The sequence below is a fragment of the Gadus chalcogrammus genome, chromosome 13 (assembly GCF_026213295.1).
Source record: "Gadus chalcogrammus isolate NIFS_2021 chromosome 13, NIFS_Gcha_1.0, whole genome shotgun sequence".
Classification (NCBI taxonomy): domain Eukaryota; kingdom Metazoa; phylum Chordata; class Actinopteri; order Gadiformes; family Gadidae; genus Gadus; species Gadus chalcogrammus.
In genome coordinates, this window is record NC_079424.1 from 10,351,019 (window position 1) to 10,371,957 (window position 20,939).

The 20,939-nt window shown below is 41.2% G+C and overlaps 1 protein-coding gene across 1 annotated transcript; it reads right to left on the reverse strand.

Annotated features, from left to right (window-relative positions):
- Window positions 1–7,534: 7,534 nt before the first annotated feature.
- LOC130402526 (rac GTPase-activating protein 1-like) lies at window positions 7,535–19,180 on the reverse strand. Its single transcript, XM_056606726.1, has 17 exons — window positions 19,043–19,180; window positions 18,638–18,724; window positions 17,982–18,184; window positions 17,507–17,661; window positions 17,009–17,078; window positions 16,678–16,731; window positions 16,460–16,528; window positions 16,165–16,282; window positions 15,895–16,046; window positions 15,194–15,358; window positions 14,850–14,945; window positions 14,382–14,580; window positions 13,922–14,027; window positions 13,413–13,545; window positions 12,025–12,133; window positions 11,708–11,816; window positions 7,535–10,814 (listed from the first exon to the last, which is right to left on the reverse strand). Exons 2-17 carry the CDS (start codon window positions 18,711–18,713, stop codon window positions 10,736–10,738), a joined length of 1,893 nt encoding a protein of 630 aa, XP_056462701.1. The 5' UTR covers window positions 18,714–18,724; window positions 19,043–19,180; the 3' UTR covers window positions 7,535–10,735.
- Window positions 19,181–20,939: the final 1,759 nt, after the last annotated feature.

The window sequence follows — 20,939 nt, forward strand, 5'->3', positions numbered from 1 at the left end:
TCATGTGTTCTCAATGAACATGTGATCCCAGATTATCAAACACCATTCTTCAATTCTAATCTTACATCCAATCCACCCTGAGGATAGAAAATGTAAAGGAATGATTGGATCCTTCAATGGGTTCAAAATAGAAAAAAATACATAGATTCTAGAAAAATGACATGTTTGATGTTGATTTGACTCACTCGAAAATCTTGATGTATTTGATTTATCTTTTTTTTTTTATATCAAAACAGCTTTCATCTTGCCAAGATTGAAAATATATACTCAGTTATCCATTGCGGATGTATAGCCCCTGAGATAATCCTTGCGCAACCCTGGCGCTGTCTGCTACCCTAGCTGGTATCTTTACCTGAAGCCCTTACTTAGTTCATATGCTGCCACTGGAATTTTAATTAGAACCAGAAAATTAGATCTTATCAGACCTCGCTCTCCCCCATCACCCCCCAGGCTTTAAATTGAATTTCCCAGTAGGGTTTAAGGTGCTTTGGATAACTTAGAGAAGCTTACATGGGTTAGCACCATTACCAACCTAGCTAGCCTATCAGGTCACATGTTTGTGACCTCTTTCTTGCCTTCTCCATCTTTAAAAGCACTTATCAATTCCGAGACCTAAAATGAAATTAAGCAGACAAGTGGGACATTTTCATACAGAGCCCCTCTCAGAGCCTCAGCCATCTCCTTTTCCTGGAACAGTGAACAATGGAACCTAACTGGATAGCATTTTGTAGAGTAGGGTTGATAGCTGCCATTTTCTGTTATGTATTGATGTCTCGTTTGACTCCAGTTTAGTGTCTCGCACACAAACACATACACATGTATCATAGTGTAAATTAATAGTACAAAACAATATTTTACAATGTCTTTCTTCTTCAAAATCTTTGCCACTATGACCTTCCACAAAATCCTGGGTTTAAAAATACAAAACAGACACTCACAATGAGGGGCAAGGAGTGTTTGCGACCAATAATGTGTTTGCCTGCATGTATAATACCTATCAATACATGCTTATCCCTGTGAAGATACTCTAGTTTTGCATCGTAATTCTGAGAGAATATTTACATTATTAATATACAACAAGACTTCTCAAAGCTCACATAATACTAATAATATCATTAATACTAGTAATATGATTATGTTGACGACAAAACATTTGATTGTAAGCACTTTTCAAGAGATCCAAGGACACATGCACAGAGCTAAATCACAGGTTTTAAATACACCACTAAATACAACAAAGAACAAATAAACACAGGAGCCAGTGTACAATCGTGGGTATTGGTCTTGTGCATCAGAATGTATCATGGGAATTTTTGTTTGCAGTACTACGCCATATTGAGTGGACTCAAAAGAGTTGTAGGGCTGTAAAATCCTAAATCAACATAAATATTCCTTAACCGATGAACCAATGAAAACCCTTTTTGCCATGTCTTGTAATAGCAACGCTGGGCTAGATATACATGGTCTTCCCTAAATGACAAATAATTTAACAATTTATTACTAAAAGACCAAAAAAACGTACTACTAAAATAAAAAATAATTCCAGCGCTCCCATGCTTCCATTCCAGTGCTCCCATGATCATTGCGATGTGACGTTGCAATACAAGCCTCAATGGCTTCTTTCTGTTAACAACCAGAAATAAACACCATCACTTCACCTGACACTCGCTTCACATTCAGCAGTAGCGTACAACATGACAAGAGCACAGGAATCTCTAATAGCGCCATGGCAACAGAAAGAAAATTGCTCACAGGACAGTGGACATGACTATTTCTGTGTCCATGTTAGCAGCGGAGACCCCTTAAAGAGACTGTAGAACGGATTCACTCTTCATAGAGAGGTGGTGAAAAAACGTGATGACAAAATCCTCTTCATGTCACTTTTGTATGTGCCATACTCTAACATTAACATGTCCCAATTGTGTCATTGCCTTTCCTCCCCAAGTGGCTGAATTAGAACGTCATCAAGTGCCATCAAAATGGCACCTGGAGATGAGCTGTCCTCAGAATAGGAGTAGCTGTAAGGAAAACTCAGTGACACACATGTAGAGAAGCGTAGACCTTCAGCTGATGAACTGGCGAAGACCCCAGGGGAACAGAATCTGATTATAATCATTAATCACATGCCAAGTGGCGTTGAGCGATTGCGTTCCAGTCTTCAAATCTCAAACATCGCTCATGCTTCTGCGCGCTTTTTTTTCCAAATGTAGTCCAAATTATTTATCTTCATTAAGGATTCCATTTGTTTAATGAAGTTAATTTTAAATGGCATGTATTTAGAGAGATATAGGGTGGCGATAGTTTTTCAATTGATACATTAGTTATTTCCAACCCCGTCTGTTTCCTTAAACATGTGAAAGCAACTGACTATCTAGGGTCAACATAGCATAGGGTGTTTGACACCCACAGAAAAGATATTGGATTCCAACCCCAATCTGTACAACCTACCTGTAGGCATCCTCAAGAAAGATGACCAACCTCTAGTCTAGCCAATATCATCCACTGTTAGCCGTTCTGGATAAACCGGTCTATAATAATAGCAGTAGTAGCCTACTGTTTCCCATAGACATGATGGAACCTAACCCTACTCCAACTTAATCCTCCAGGTATCCAAGTTAAGCATACATTCATGTTAATAAAAAAAAGCAACTCGATCTTCTAAAACACTGTTCTAAATGTGATAGACAGAAACACCAAAAAGTCCATAGCCACTCCATTTCTCTGTAACATTTTCTCTCACCCACATCATTCCTCCCCATCAGCGGAGGTAGAATTATGGTGGGATGTGACCTGCATGATTGGATTTACTCTAGGCCGAATGCCTTCACAAAATAGCGAGCACCAGAGAAGTTTCCATTGAGTCAAACTTGAGTTATAGGTGAATATTTCACTATTTTCCTTCCCATCAATCAAATCCAACCTGAATCGCGAGGGGGGAAAGAGCACAGAGTGAGCGAAGCAAGCGCACAAGCTCAGTTATGCATTTGTAAGACCTGGAGGGTTCAGTAGCACATCCTTAGATACTCCTGCACAAGAGGGCTACCTTAGCCGGTTCAATCTTCCTCGGATCTCAACTTGTTTTCCGAGTGTTCTTATTGTTCCTATTTTTTTTGGTTTCTGTCCAAAACCAAGGCGAGTTAAGTCTGTCAGAAAAATCCATGAGAGAAATTAGAGCCGCCACACATTCTCTTATTTCTCATTAACACTGCTTGCTTTGTTTTAATTAGCCAGCGTGACTGACACCTCTGTTACTGTGACTCTTTCTCTGTGTGCTGCGTTATCCTCCCTCCCAGCTGTTGCTTGTCAATCACTACAAAGAGAGGGGGCCTATAGCATCTCCGAAGTTATCTCTCCCAGTAAAAAATAAATAAAAGACGACGCGTAAAAGCAATTAATTACTCGGCCCTCCATAAATAGAGGTCTCGGAAAGTATGTTCAAAGTAAAAAGTTACAGCCAGGTTCAGCCTGATGCAGGAAGTACGTGGGTTTCTTCTTTGTAGGTGGGCAATTTAATTTAGGACCTATACTCTCTGGTTTGGCATCAAGCGCAAAGTTTCCTTTCCTCCGATGGTGTCAAGTTAATATATGATATTTTTTACTTTACGTTACACATCCATAATATGCTTTAATAGGACGAGGTTCTAATGAGATGAAAAACTTTCCCGATAATCTTCTTAAAGTATTTAAGTAAGGCTGCAGAGTCAGAACAGGTCAGTTTCCTCCCCTTATGAATTGCCTGAGTTGGACAGGAGAGAAAATTAATTAGGATCCCCCAGTAAATTGGTCAGATCTGTGGAAAACTGATCGGCATCGCTGGGCATTTCATTTAAGAGCGCAGAGAAGTAACTTCTCTTCCACGAGGAGCAACTACTTTTTATTCTATACCTCAAACCTTCTTCTTCTTTTATCTAGAAATAAGTTGTAGACACTCGTAAACATCCAAAAGTACTGTATTTTTCCACCCAAGTGATTGTCTAACAATATTTAGGCTGTAGGCTCTTACTGGTCCAAACAACAAGGAATAGGAAAAACAAAAGATGGGAAGAGATAGATGTTGAAGAATATCGATACTAGTATACTACTATCGATATTATCCAACATATTTCTTCTAATATACTATTATAGAGTACCGTATAATGTATAGTAGTATATTCTCCAACATCCATCTCATTGCATTCCGGATGTAAAATGCCAATGGTAATATTCAAAGTGAAGAGGCCTATATTGGATCTAGTCATATTTTCAAATTGTAAAAATATTTTTTACTTGCTCCCCTAAAAAGACTGGCCAATTAGGAGAGTATCTTGAGACGGACATGTGAGAAGTAGCATCTTTAACCGACTGGGCGGTTACGGTTAGAGAAAATATGAAAAGGTTAGAGAAAATATGAAAATGTGAAGAGAAGAGCAAAGAATATTAAGAAAATATAAATTATATTGCTTCTTAATGGCTTTCACTTGAGATACAGTAGTCCATTGTCCAAAGTGAAGCGATAATATAGCTTCTGACAATGTGTAACACTCATACTCACTAAAAGAAAAAGGTCGGCTGTGCAGCACAATGGTTTAGGTAACCACGCGGGTGTTGGAATTTTAAAGTGATCGGCTGTCAGGTCACGTGACCTCGTGATGAATTACAGGGTGCAACAGTGCATCCTGGTGGCCGTTAATAAAGTCACAACAAAGACTTTATTTTACCTAATAAATAAACATGGTAATGACAAATTTGTATTAGATAAACATTAATACATACATTCTCCAACGTTTTTTGGTTTTCAAATTGAGTTTATAGTTGGCTGCTAAACTGTCTGAACCTCTACTGATCAAGAAAGTTCCCTGAAAAATCTGTTTTAAATTATGTTGCAACATCTGGCATTGTCATATATATAGGAAAACTGATATGTCTGATGTGGCCAAAACATAAAAAAATAAATAACAAGTGATAAGTGACAATAAATGGACGATTGAAGATGAATAGGCCGTGATCACTCACAGCATTTAGGTATAGAATATCCGATAGCTCTGCACAGAAGGATCCATTTTGGTAAGATAGACCGAGGAAATTGAATAATTGAGCGGTGAAGCGGTGAAATAGAAGGCTCCGCAGACATACCTCTAGTGTACTTCAGGTGCTATATGCAGTATATGGTTTAGAAGATATGGGTGTATATGTTGCTTATATATTTATAGCTGTGGCCAACGGTGTAGAAAAAAACAATCACAGCGTTACAGACTGAGGCGCCCACACACGTACCTGTACATGGTTCCTGCACACACAAACACATACTGGAAAACTCTCTAAAACATACACTTAGACACACACACACACACACACACTGCCTATCTTGCACTATTCTATATCATGCACCTTTGCACACACATTCACATTGAATTACATGAATTTAGAGGCACTGGAATACTACTACCCAGAGGCCCCACACAAACCATGAAAATAAGCTATTGTCTTGTTACGTGCACATGAACCACGTATGTTTATGTGTGCGTGTGTGTACGTGCGTGGGATCTACCAAGCAAGACACCGATGTTTCCTCAGGCAAGGCAACCTGTCACCTAAAATGTCCCTCAACCTTTTTGAGGCATTCAAAATGAAGAGCCCTGTCCTTCGTTTTTTTGATGGCCACCATTGCCATTAATGCAAGGCTGGGGAAATGGATTCCATATGAACCTACTCCCATATCCTCTCTGAAATATACAATACATTAAATGAAACCTTGACTTGGGGTTTCAATGTACTGCCCCATTTCTACTCTCCATAGAGCATCATTCAACAGCATCATTCAGATCTGGGCTCTACGCTGCCCTAAGTGACCGAAAGTATCCTCTCCCCTTGATCTGATGAGAGGCTTGTGAGGGCCAGATGTGGCCCCCCTACCTCATGTGGATTCTCCACCAACACCCATCAGTGCCCGCCTCTCTCCCCTCATGAAGCCAATGTTCCCGCTGCTCCCTGTGTAACAGCTGGAGATAAGCTAGGAAATAAACCAAGACACTTTGGCTGTCATTTCGGCAGCATTTATCCATTTGAATTGATCTAAATGTTTTCGATGGCAAGGCCAGAGGTTTTGGACTGGAAGAAAGAAAGAAAGAAAGAAAGAAAGAAAGAAAGAAAGAAAGAAAGAAAGAAAGAAAGAAAGAAAGAAAGAAAGAAAGAAAGAAAGAAAGAAAGAAAGAGGAGAACATGCAGAAGGGTAAAAGAGCAGAAAGAGAATGAATGCGTGTTGGACGGCAGCTGCACTGCAAATCTGTTTATTCTGCACAATTTGGCATCAAACACAACAGACTGCTGCGTGTCTGCTACCGCCGCGGTGCCCCATTAAAATAAAATTGATTGCTGCCTTAAGAGCACACAGAAATCACACGTATCCACTCTGCTCAGATTCCTTCACATGCACTTTCCTTCCTCATCGGTAGAGGATGTTTGTCCCACCGCCCCCTCCTCCTGCTGCTTCCCCCCTCCTGGCAGCCCACTGTCAGATGCTGCATCAGAAGCCACTCATTACGGGAGCGAATGGGTAGGCAGAGAACGCCACAGAGCCCGCCTCCCCTGGCCAGGCCTAACTGGCATGCAGGAGGGAAAAACGCCCCTAATGTCTAATTGAAAATCCTATGCCACGCATGCTCTGCCAGTGCACTCTATCCCTCTCTGGTTGCCTTGGTGACATGTGATGCAGCCGTCATTCATGTTCTCTGCTAGGAGGATAGCCAGATAGACGGATGGACAGTCTACATGCCCCATCAAGGGTTATGATATGGGCACAATCAAGTGTGGGCTGTTATGTTATGTTTATCTATTATGCATTGTGTGCGTGTGTGCGTGTGCGTGTGTGTGTGTGTAATCTACTCTGATATGCATAAGACAGACCCAGTTCGCCTGGCCCTGGCTTTTGAATGTATTGCATTGTCTTAATTAGCCCACCCTGCTGCATGGGAATCAAAAGGAAACTCAGACCAACACTTCAGATCCAAACCATTGTTAAATAGTCTTATCTTGCTATGTGTGAAACGTGGAAAGAACTGAAACTGATAACCTGGGATTCCATTGTGTCAAACAGCCAAAGCGAGAGTTGAAGGGAGAGAAGGAGGGGAGAAAACATGAAGTCATGCCCTGGACTTGCTCCATAAATCTCCCCGGCTGATGCTAAATTCATATTTAATGGCCGTGGCGAGCGTCCAGGAGGGAGGGGCATTCTTTCATTATTGCCTTTTCCCCCTGTTGCTTTGGTCCAGATAATTGATTTCTCCGCGGTAACAAGGTATCGACCACGCGTGCTAGCAGGGTAAGACGGGGGGGTGGGGGGGTTCGATTCAAAGGAGGGGTGGAAAGAGAGTGGGGGGGGGGGAGGTGGAAGAGAGAGCTTGAGAAGGGATAGCATGTGGAGGAAGAGAGGGAACACTGAAGGCCAATCAGCCCTATCTGTCGTAGGTAACACGCTGGATTTATGTGGGTGTGTGGGTGATTGAAGGGAACTTTCATTTCGTGATAGCTTATTGGTAGGTCCTGAAGATCCACTTTGTTTGATATCCAGTCTCAAGTATTTAATTCCATAGATGAAAGGACATATTGATCGTTCTTCATCACATTATTCACTGGCAATGTGTCAGGGGGGGAAAAACGAAATCATTTTAGATGGTTTCACACCTGACTTGTTTCCAAACCGATACGTCGAATGGTTTATGAGGAGGTGCCTGGATTATGCAACATAATCAATTGGTCTTTGTTATTTTTTAAAAGGTTCATAGGCTTTGTTTTGAAATCATTTTAAAACATCAACAGCCATCAATAGCATGTGTCAATCTCCAAACAAGGTAGGCCTACCTCCATTTTTCACAGGGTGGACGTAATATTCTATGTTTGGCTTTTTGTGCCGATTTGGGAGTCAAGGTCAACTTCTTAGCACCTCTACCACAAGAGAATGCCTGAAGTTTATTCATGTAAATTTTGAACCCTTTACTAATGGTAACCTTGAATGGGAACAAAAACATCTGTTCTCTCTGCCCTAGTTCAGTAGGACCGAGTGTAATTATTAACCAGTAGAAGCCTATCCAGCCTCCAAACACATCCCTCATATCATTTTTCACATATAGTTGCATGAAATCCACGGCCTAAAAAAGCCACATTTAAATCACGTTATCGTGTGTTTACGAGTTTACACAGTAATTTATTTAACAGCTCCTAATTGGACGAGTTACTCATTTGGCCCTGGTATTCCCAAGGCACGGGGGTGCTCCATCACGGCACACAGAGACATTATCGGCTTCTACACAGCTGTTTGATGTCTGGGGCTGCTGAACGTACAGCGCTCCGTCAGTAGTAAAGTATAAATAAACACATAATCCCCCCGGTGAGGGGCAAAATCCACACGCTAGGGGACGCTCTCTCAGGCTAATAAACTATTCATGTTGATTTGAAAGTCAGTCTTTTGATTGGCCGTTTTCCCGCTGCCGTGCAAGTAGGTCTACACACAGCTGTGACGGGGAATATGAAAGAGAATATAGGCCTACCGTTTGGGGGGAAAAGAACTCTTGACAGCCAGGGTCACATCTGGGAAGCGCAATGCCTTGCTTTGGTGTGATTGTTGTGAATGGGACTACTTACTCTTTTCTGGCTGTAGGAGGCCTAGAGTTCCCCACTTTTCACAGCAGCAAAAGCCTAAACGTTTGAAACACAAGGCCCATAAATGATCAATGCTCCAATTCATAAAAACGTTGAATCCCAATAGATGAAGGAGATGGCTGTAATAAGTGGTCGAGCAAAGCGCCAAATTGCATTAGCATCCAGCGGTACAGACGTATTGGATTATCTGGCCACCCTTTCATATAGGGAATAACAATAACCAAAACACTCAATACACTCAGGGAAAATGAAGACTAATGTTGGTCCACACTAATGACGCTTAGGGCCATGTGAAGACTGATACGCCATATACAACATTTAATGGGGTAACACTTATTGATTCAATATGTTGTAGACCTACTTTTGTTACTACATTTGTAATCCCTGCTTCACAAGTGAAGCATGGTTCTTCCTAGAATAGAATAGAATAGAAAGCCTTTTATTGTCATTGCACGAGTCAAGTACAATCACATTTTTACTAAGCTTTCCCAATTGGTGCATTCGAGAAAATAAATAAATATATAAATAGAACAAGAACAACAGTATACCAAATAGAAATGTAAGTAATGTAAAATAAATAATGTGACCTACATGTGACCGTCTGGAAAGTGTAGAAACCCGCTGAGACAAAAGAGCAGGTCTTTGTTATGTCGTGCTTTGAGCTCCATGTGGCCCGTTGTCTGATCTCCCTTTGAGTTCAAGCAGGAATGCATCTTAATTGAGTCCACATGACGGAGGAAACGGCAACGGCTGAGCAAAGAGGGTCCTCCCACCAGAGACATAGAACACAACAGGATAAATATAACACTCCTTCAGTCATACCGTTATTGGCAATTCTAACCCTCTGTTTGAATAGAACATAACAGTGATGATATTAATAGTTAAATTGGGTTGTGTGCCATCATAAAAGGTAGTGCATTTGCTTTGGTAATCCTCCTAAATTCAGTGAATTTGTGAAATGAAACGCTCCCTCTACAAATTCCGACAGGCCTCAGGGGCGACAGACTCCATAGCGAGGAGGCTCAAGTGTGGAAAACCGCCATTTAGAAACTGTGAAAATAAGGTTTACCGTGAAATCTTTTGCATTTTTAGTACTGATTTTACAACGGCCCAGTCGCTTTACAACACCTTCAACATCTCAAGCAATCAAACCTCAGGGACCAAAATTTGGAAATAAAAAGGTCCAGGTCTTTTGAATAACACTTCCATTTTTTTATAGAGTGGCATGGCCCTTTGGTGGGACTTAACACACAGTAGACAGGTCATCAGGGGTATCACAGTAGCAGACTTAATTTCATATTAAAAAAAAATGAAAAAGAAAGGAGGCGTCCTTTACAGAGAGGATATACATGTATATATAAAAGATGGTGCAATAGCATCCTCTTGTGGCATATTGTGAAGGAAAATATATATTTACACACATTATTCTAGTGCCAAAAGGCAATCGTTCCCATTCAGTGTTAGTTTGCATGACAAAAACATTTTAAAAATCTAGTTTCATAATCTGTATGCGCAGAGGATGTGCAGAGGATTTAGGATGCACGTCACATAAATATAAAAGCAAACATAAGTTTAAAAAAAAAAAAAAAAAGTCAGTTTTGAAGAAAATGATATGGCAACTGATTTCCATCACAAGCGACATGCAGACTGGGGAACAAGAAATACTTATTTCATTCTTCATTTAATCCAGCTGCATTTCTTTTTTAAATACCAACACGTCTTTGGTTCTGTGATGACAACCACATGGAACAAGAAGCGCATCCGGTACAGTTGCGTAATTTAAGACACATCGGAACCTACATTTGTACGACTTGATTGAAAGCTTATTCTCTCATTACAGAGGAGTAAATACAACCATCTGGATCAATAAAGCGTTGGCAATCAAAGCTTTTAAAAACACTGCAAGGCACACAAAGCATTATTTTCATAGAAAACGTCATATATAAAGAAGCTTGTTAACAACATAAAACCGTAATAACATAGTCAAAAAAAATTGTTTTTTTTCTCCCAGACGAGTATGCAAATAGAGAATAGTATATTGCGATTAAATGCATGTGAAATAGAATAAAGGACTGAATATTAAATACATTTTTTCACCCTTTCACTTGAGTTGTGGGGAAGAAAAGAAGTTGACCTGCCGGTTGGAGGTAGCAGTGGCAGGCTTAGTCTTGGTCCCAAATCTAAGTCAACAAGAAAAACATTATCTGTTGTGTGAAAATTAGAAAGTTGGATGTATGTTGTATGTAATATGTTAACCAACAGGTTTTGATTTGGTGTAAAAAAAAATTACATTGTTATAAAATGTATTATGGTGATGTACTATTTCTAAAACAAAACCATTTTGTGTAGTATTTGTCATTTAGTTTCCTAGGATGCAGCGGTATTTTTAGCACTGCCTAAGCTAAAGGGAGCGAAGCTAGCCACCAGCTATCTAATCCCCTGGCCGTGGTCACAAAGGGTCATGGTCTTGTACACCAATAGACTTTTTACGTCGATGTCAAAGGGTATTATTTGGTATGCAGGTGAATATTTACAAACCAGTAAAATAATAGTAAAAGAAAAAGTCTAAAATATTGCCATCAAATCATTTTTTTGGACAGTTATCCATGGCTGTGTCGCTTTGTGAGCTGGCTTCCTATATCCTAGATAGCCATTCAGGAAGCTTTCTTTCTAGGTAACTACTTGCTTGAAAATGATTGGATAAAATAACATAGAAATACGATGGCAGTTAAATAAACGTAATGTTGACTAATTCATGTAATTATTCCTCATGCATGGTCCTTGTGACTCACTGCCTCATGGGATAACCTACACGACCAAGGAATTATCTGATGATTACTTGAAAAGTTGCCAAATCAACCAAAATCGTACCTAGTAAGATTGTTTCCTACTAAATAGTGACAGTCCTACAACACAGTAGTATGACCTATATTTGGCATTTAGGATGCATCCTCCTTCCTATGTCTATATCACAGCCTATATCTATTGATCGAGATTTTTTAAACGTCCCACAATACACATTGTCCTATCGCCCAGCCCTAATATCAAATGAACGAGTGAATGGATGACTTACATCGTGGTGCTGGAGAGGGTGTGCATCATGCGCTTGGACAGCGAGCCAGAAGAGGGCGTTTTGCTCATCATGTGATGCTCCGGTGTGTTGACAGGCCCCAAGATGCTCACTGATTGTTCAGATAAATAGACAAAATTACCCATCATGCATCAATCAATGATTATGTAGCCTCTTTAAAAAAAAAAAAAAAAAAGATTGTTTTGGAATATATATTGACAAGACGTTACACTACGTTTGTAATTTCCTTCATAAAAAATATAATTCAAATACCACCCCAGAGTTATGTTTTCAAGTGGCTTAATAGTATAAGACATTACCACTGTTGATGGACATATCCATTTGTGAGCCGTTGTCCATGGACATGTTCTCTTGAGGAACATACTGGGTCCAGTAGGAGGTTGGGATTTTCAGCAAGCGCTCCACCACCTGTAAAAGGTAATAGAAACAATGGCTCAGGGATCAGGTCAAAATCACTATCCACAACGCATACGGTTTCGAATTAATTCAATGAGTAGACGCTGATATACGTTGACTTTTTTGGTTACCACCTTGCAAAAAGATACATTATTTTGCCATTCATTATCATTAGTTAATGCAGTAATAAGCATTAACTAACAATGAACTAACAGTTAACTAATGGTCTAGTAATTATTTACTATTGGCACGGGTGCACATCACTTTTTTTAGTGAGTTACTCAGGTGAGTGCCAGGAGTTGGTGTTTGGTACTCACCCCACACACACCTAACATCTGATCTTATGAAACTTACCCAGTTTCACAAAGGACTTCTTAAGCACAGCAGTGTTTCTTGCCCCACCTTTTATTTTTTTTTTTATTAAAGGTTTTATCAAACTGCAGCAGCTTCACCACAGAGCATTTGAAAATCTCACAAAAGGAATGTTGTGATCAGCTTATTTTGCATAGTTCTCCAATGTGTGCGCAGTGCACAGCGCACTTGAGCACACATTTCATGGCGCTTATCATCCGTTTCGAGCCATGGCACATCTTGGTGCAACTTAAAAAAAATATATATATATATATATATATATTTTCTTCTGCTCCAGCTGCGTTTGCCTTTTCTTTGCAGGTAGCGGACGTCAAAGTAGCTGCTCAATGTATTTCGTTTTTTTTTTTTTGATCTCCCGTTAGTGACGCTAAAGCGTTGTAGTGACACAATGGACATTACGCATCCCTGACTATGGGCGCGCATGCGTACTTGCATACCAGTTATGTGCACCCCTGACTAATGGTATTCATGTTTAAACATATTAATTTATACATTATTTAATAGGGATAGGGTTAATCCCAACCCTAACCCTATTCAATAATGCTAACAATAATACCTAAGATGACATGAAAACCATTAACTTAGTAAACATGAAAATCAGAAGTAGAAAAAGCCCATAAGTAGTTACTAGACCATTAGCTAAAATGTTAATTACCTGTTGCTTATTAGTCAATTATAATGCCTACTACTGTTTATTAATGGTTAATGACAATATCTTACCTTTATTATAAAGTGCATCCCTTTATTTATGTGTCATTTATGTGTCATTAGATTAATGCGATGGTAAGCTTCAGGCATCGTGCACAGTACGCCTGCAGACATTTGAGTTTGAGCCAAACACCTTAACCACTAGCCTCTCCTGTTGACCTACAAGGGCTGGTATCTAGAGTGTCGTGTGGTGGAGCACATCAGTCCGTACCCGGGGCTGCCGGCTGGTGTCCTGCAGGATGGTCATGGGGTCGGGCTCCGCCAGGGCATGGCCCACCAGGGTGGGGCCAAACACCCGAGACAGATTGTTCACGTCCATCTTGTTCTCCGGGCACTGGGACACTCTGAGAGAAAGAAATGATATGAGAGACCAAGACTAGAGGGATAAGCCTAACTGATAGAATCTCATATGCTGTTAACACTGCAGCTTTAGGCGCATATAGAGCGATACTGCCCCCACAGGTGACCCTAGCAAGCAGGAAAGGTATAGGAGGATCCAACGGAGTGCCTGGATGTTGAGGCCCAGTTTTTCATACTTTTACTGGATTAGATGCATTTGATTTAGAAAGATCGATTAAATTTGATAGAGAAGATCAAAATGGTTTAGTTTCAAGTTTGACTAGGAAGAGATCGGGTGAAGCATTGAACCATGGGAATATTGACAGAGAAAAGTACAAAGCATCTTAGCATCTTCACACGGCACTGAGCAGTGGCCCTTACTTCTGCAGATGGATCATCAGGCAGGCCAGGGTGTCTCGGTTGGGGCTGGGAAGCTCACTGACGGCCTGGTACACCATAGCAAGGCTGTTGTCCTCATCCTGGATTTCTGGATGCAGAAACGTTTACATTTTTTAATTAATAAATGTGCCATGTGAGCCAATGTGCCAATATGCCATAGTATGACTCAACAGTGTACTTTTGTTCTTCTATGCAAAATATGCTGTGGTATACGTATTTTATTTACTATTTTTGAAATCCCTGATCCATGAAAAAAGAACAACAAACTAAAAAAAGTCACATTATTTGCATTTGAATGACTGTTTACTACTAATTAGTCATCGAGCAGAAGCCCTTATCCACCGCAACTTTGAGGATGCCTTCGGGTACCTTGTGGGTTGAACCCAGAACACTGGACTGCCAAGCGGTCAAACCACCAGACCACCGCGCCCTAGTGACTCACCTGCAGCCTCCATGAAGGCCTTGTTGAGGTGGAAGGTGAGCAGCGGCTGCGTGAGGTTCCTGAGGAAGTCCTTGAGGACGCCTGTGATCACGTTGATGTCCTCCACCTTACTGAGGGCCGGTAGGGTCTTGCCTCTCAGCAGCTTCTCCTTCAGCTCCTTCACCTGGCGGTCGGAGCCGGAGAGACGGTACAGGCCCACCTGCACACAGAGGGGGAACCAGAACGCTTAATGGTTGAATGATTCTGATGCTGTTACACTAAATAAGGACCAGAAAACAGACCTTCAAAACGAGGAGCAAGCACATTGATTACAGCTGAAAAAAAACCTGCTCTTATTTGCAATAATAAAAGCCATCAAATATTTTTTTTACTTTTCAGGATGCATTAGTGATACGGGTAACATTGTTTAATCTTTTTATAAACAGCTTTGTGCTTTTATGTCGTTAACAGACTAAAATAAAGAGTCACCTCATTGAGTCCCCTGCGTTCGATCTCTTTGATGCAGTAGACCACCAGGACGGGCACCATGGGGGAGGTGCTGGGGGCAAAGTCAGCCAGTGTCACCTAAACACACACACACACACACACACACACACACACACACACACACACACACACACACACACACACACACACACACACACACACACACACACACACACGTGAAACCAATGACGAGGAATAAAGACTAACATCTAGTTCCTCTAACTGCCTTGTTGAGTTTGGGTGTAAAAAGACCCACCAGAATTCTAAGACATTGTGAATATGTGATTTCATTCACGTAATACAAAGGAGGACAAAAGGCACAGTACCTCTGTGGTCCTCAGGGGGGTGCTAAAGGCGATGGGGTTGCATGGCAGGAGGCACTGCTCCCGACACTCTGGATGGGTGACCACCCTACACTCTTGGCACCGGAGATAGACCTTCCCAAACTTGGTCCTTCTCCCACAAGGCTGGCAGTACTCTGACCTGATGACCTGTGAAGTACAGAAGGGGACATCATGGACTGTACTCAAACACGTGAGGCTAGCTGTAGTCTCACAAATCTGACTTTAGATACATTTCCAAAGCCTTATGGTAGACAAGCTCAAATCAGGGGTGATCAGAGAGTTCACCTCCCTTCGTTTTTTTTTTGTTATTTTTGGTTTTGACTAATCACTGGCAGCCTTGTTTCCTGTTTTGAAAAAAACAGGAAAGGCGTAACTCCGCCCCCTGCAGTTTCTGGTCTCCGACCCAGGCTCTGTGCCGTCTCCCACCAGAAGTTCTGCTATAAGTAGTATAGTATTGCACTGTATAGTATCGTAGTATGTAATATAGTATAGAAATGGTAGGGCTGCTGGATCAGAGATCAGGTTTGCTATAAGTAGTATAGTGTAGTAATGTATAGTATAGAAGTATATTATATAGTATATAAATAGTAGGACTGCTGGATCAGATCAGGTTTGCTGCGGTACCTCTTATGGTACCGGTATGCTTGCATTATAAACACAGGACATGTCTGAGAGGGCATTACCGTTTTGGGAACAAAGTTATGTTTCTTCCCGGAAGCGGTGTTGTTCCTGGGGGTTCTTGGAGTGGGTGGGGCCTCGGTGAACGGCATACTGGGTGCATCGCTGGTGGTCTCGGATTGGTCGGTAGTGGTATCCGTCCATACTGGAGCAGCAGCTATAGACGCATCACGGTCAGACACCTAAACTGTACTCAACAAATCTCGAAAGTTGAACAGAGGATTCTGCTCTATTTAACTACGTCATTGAATGGAGACCCATGCAGACGTCCTCACCACTCTTCTTTCGGTTACGGGTGTAGTAGGGCACCGTCTCAATGGTGGAGACGGCCTCCATGGGGCCACCATTAGCAGAGACAGTGATGGTCGTCTTGGTTACCACTGACTCGTTCACCTGATGAATAAACACATTCAATGTACAGGAACCACATTACATAGGACCCATTAGCAAGGAGAGTTTACTCTCGGTTGGATTTAAACTAGGACGTTCTCCCAAACATGTTATAGAGGTTATGGAATCCTTTGATGCAGGTGTAGTAGAGCAGGTCCACCAGCAGAGGTCAGTATTTACCCTGTCTGGGTCTCTGCGCCCTGACGAGCGAGGTCTCTTCACAGGATCTAGGAGTTGTCTGGAGGACCGCTGGGGATATGAAATCAAATAGGAGAATTATGAAGGCCACTTCCCCAGATGATGGGACTATTCCAAACCACACCCAGAAGAAAGAGCTCAACCCCAGACAACAAGGACGTCCTCACAGAAAGTCATTGATGGATTAAAGCTGCAATCACCCTTTTCTGGCGTTTCCTCAGCTTCACAGTCCTGACGACAGAGGAGTCCCAGTCCTGAGGGGTTGAACGAAGATAATAAAGGCTTGTGAAATTCTGATCCGCAAATCAAAGTTGAACAACCACTTGCAGTTATGCAAGGACACAAGCACATGGACTTGGGTTTTCTAACAGAAAAGGTTTACTAACTTTTAAAGGTTTCAAAAGCTGTATAAAGCTACAAAAAAAGGCTGTTGTCTTCTTGATAGATGTCTGATTTCAGTTACAAAGGATTTATATTTATATTACACATACAAATGAACCATGGTAATTATTACAAACGTTATTTTCGTACCAGAGAGTCATCCGTTTGGTCATAGCTAATGTCTGACAGCATGGAGGCTGATTCATCAATGGTGGTTAACCTGTAACGTGAGGGAAGGAGGGCAGCGAGGGAGTTAGAATCTATTGGACTATTAACAACCTAGGGGCTTTTTCTGTGACTGATTATTTTAATCATTTTCTCTTTGAGATGTTATCCATTATCGTGGGGTTAGAGATACGCTACAGTTTCAGAGTTGTATGGGTAAGAGTGCATTCTAGACACGTTCTTATTGATATAGAAGCACGATAGATTACCTTCAAATCACTTTATTGTAATTCACAAAACGTATAAATATATAAATCCAAAAAGTGAATTACAATCTGTAAATGTACCTTTCTCTGTCTGTGGCCACTATAAGTATTACAAAAATGTAGTAGCCCCTTCCCCATATCTTGTGTGGCTGTGTGTGGGTGCATCAAAACAAGCCAGGCTGAACATGCTGTCCAGACCCAGGCCGGAGGCTCTGACCTGTGGCTGGTGTTGACGTTGCCCTTGGCGGACTGGGCCGCCTGGGAGTGGGCGCTGAGGAAGGCAAGGGCATTCCTCTGCTCCTCACTCAAGTGGACACTGCTGCTGTGGGTCTCCGAGATCAACAGGTCCCGAATCAGCTGCAGCTGACGCTCCTGAAGACGAGCAGAAGGCACGAAAGTGTGCAGGGCAAATGTTGTGAGTTATTGTCCTACCTGTTAGAAGCAACCTTCATCAAGAGATATAACACGATCAGACTTAGTTGAGGCAAGGGAATAAGCACGTTCTATAAGTCAGGGAAGTCTGGTGGTTAGGGTTTTTGATAACAGTTTGATAAAAACGATCCTAAGCATTAAATAGCCAGAGTAACATATTGACATTAAACTACTTAACAATACAAACTAACTATTCAAATATACGACTAATCGCAGAGAAGTTCTCGGAAGAGAGGCCACCAGAAAGAGAAAGAACCCACCAGCTTTTCGTACTCAGCCTCAGCTTTCTGCCGCCTCCGGATCTCCACATCCACCTGGTTGCGAGCGTGCTTCAGCTTGACCTCCAACGACCCCCTGTCCGTCTCGGCTTTGGCCAGCACCTCCTTACAGGAGCCCAGCGCCTCGTCCGCTTGGAGCCACTTTTTACGGCACGCCTCAAAGCTGGTCGCCATCTGGATAAATTCTAAATAACATGGACAGAAGTAGCAGTATAAAAGTTTGTTGTTTTTTTCCAACTCTGTATGGTCCCCCAATACATTCAATAGATACTAGTTTGTTTATGGACCTTTATAAAACCAATGACAAATTTGCAGTAGCATAGCAATAAAAAAAGACCTTTCCCCGATAAAAGGGAAGAAGTGTTGTCAGCTTGCTTACATTACAGTCACACACAGAGATATTTTCCCGGTACATTCCATCTTGCACTTTTCTCTAGGGTAGCAATTTCACACAATGTTATCAGTTCAAACCAATTGTCAACATGTAGGTGCAGCAACTGGAACATTACTATCAAGTACTTTTGGCCATTATTTCAGAGCCAAACAGTGAAGACAATGCCAACCTTAATAGTGGTTAATGATTGGGTTTTCTGATCCCTGCGGTGAAACATTCCAAAGTAAAAGCTGTGTAGACTTACGTGGTTCGACGCCTTCGCTGAGACTGTCCACATGACTCAGGAACTTGTCGTACAGGTTCACCACTGAGGTCTCCATCGTGTCTGGCTCTGAAGTTCATACGATCATAAGATGACTTAAGACGACTTTAACACTCGAACGAAAGCGATATGTATACCAACATGCTTATGTAACAAATAATTACCATCGTCTTTAAAGTAAATGTTTTAAAACTATTCATGTTACGATGACCGATGACCGTTACGATGGTATTTCTAAAGATTGATTTCATTATTCTGTCTTGGATCCAGATAATCCAAGACACTGCCAATCCCTGTCTTGAATCACGGCTGGCTATCGTTACGTTAGCTACTGAAGATTAACATTACGTCACAAAATATTTTAAAAGATGTATATATAGTTGTTACCTGTGAGATATCTTAGGGTCTTGATGCACGTAGCTTTAAAGACATCAAATCTTAAAGTAACATTAAATTCAGCATTCCACCACGTTAGCAACAGGAACCGACGGAGCAGCCACACCTGTCAAAACTCCCCCAGAATTTCCCGACTGCCTCTCAGTTTAAAAACAGCGCCTGTTTACTTCCTCGACGAGAGTCGAGGAGTGTACTCGGCTGTGCACTCTGGCGACCCCGCCGGACGGGGGTTGTAACTATTCGACCGTCCTTACTGTGATTAGTCTCAACCTTTTACCGTCTATCTTGTTACTAATATGTCACTAGTTCACAACTATTGATTCTTCATAAATCTATATCTTGTGTTATGCAATATATGCATATTAAATACAGTCGTTTCAATTAACCTTTTTTAGATTAGCTGTGAATGATTAAGCAGAATAAATCCACCAAAACAACATGGGATAATGTTAATCAATAATATGTGGAATGCTCTGTCATCAATTGTGTCAGGACATAGATATACTTATAAATATGTGTTGACTCTCGAAGCCCTAAAAGACAGAGTTTTACGGTGTCCTTATTATAGGACAAAAAGGACAAAGCACATGATGCATAACATCATTAATCATCTAAGGCTGGCATATCTGGGTTCCCAGCAACTAAGATTTGCAGGATTTAATGAAGAGAACCCGGAAACCACCACAGAGGTGTTTTCTCTCAAACACACACACACACACACACACACACACACACACACACACACACACACACACACACACACACACACACACACACACACACACACACACACACACACACACACACACACACTCACAATAAGCTGTCTGATAATGTAGGGAATGTTCAGTATGTGTTTGGGAGTGATAGTGTAAACGTGCATGTTTGTCTTCTTCTTGACAGTGCCACAGGATCCATTAGAGATGCTTGTCCGTCAATAGGAGCTCTCTGTCGTTATCAATTATTCAACACCATTCGTACATTTTATCCTGTCAGAAATAATTTTACTGTTCCCATTACTTCATTATAAAGCTGGCTGGCTGCCGTATATTGGTCTGACTGGACAGCTAATTATATCAGGAAGCAATGTTTGACATGAACAAAACACTGAAAAAAGACAGGATGTCATTAATTTAGGAAAACAGAGCAGTTACAGTCAAAATGATATTGCCTTGTAGGCTAATGTATTCTCAAGTGAGTGCAAGTTCAGCGTTCGAGTTTCCCAAAAAAAAAAATTTTTTTGAAGGGCTGAATGTTTCACCAACCAACCAAGCACAACCCAAAAACCTGAATAATAGGCGCGGATTGATAAGAGACACAAACCTTTTGGAGGTCACAAAGCATTTTTATGGAGGTTCTAGAAGTATGCCAATCACAAATTTTGCTGACCAGGTGAGGAGTTTCCTCAGAGCAGCATCTGCTGTAATGGATCCATAAGGAGCCTCATGAGGATTAGTTTGCAGACAGCAAATGCGTATACTTAGCAGATGCATTGTGAAATTCCCATCTCCTGCACATCCTGTGTGCTCCCTTTGAAAGTACAGCTATTTTACACAACAGCAGTGTGTTTTTAATATTACTTCATCTTTGGTGCTTGAGATCCATACCTGATTAGTTTAGCTTATTATACTTACTCACATAATTCAGCTCATAATTCAGCTATAATTCATAAGCAGGATTCCCACACATAATGTGACAATGCACTAATGAGGAAAACACTCACCTCATCATAAACATAAATCTAACTCAGTATTATAGATTAAGCCAATGCAAAGATAAGAAATATGCTTCTGTGTTTATGAGTGTGCTTGAGTGCTTAATTGTCTAATTAATTTAATTACGCACAAGCCATTGAAGAGTGCTTCCTGGAGGAGGCTTTCTCCTACTT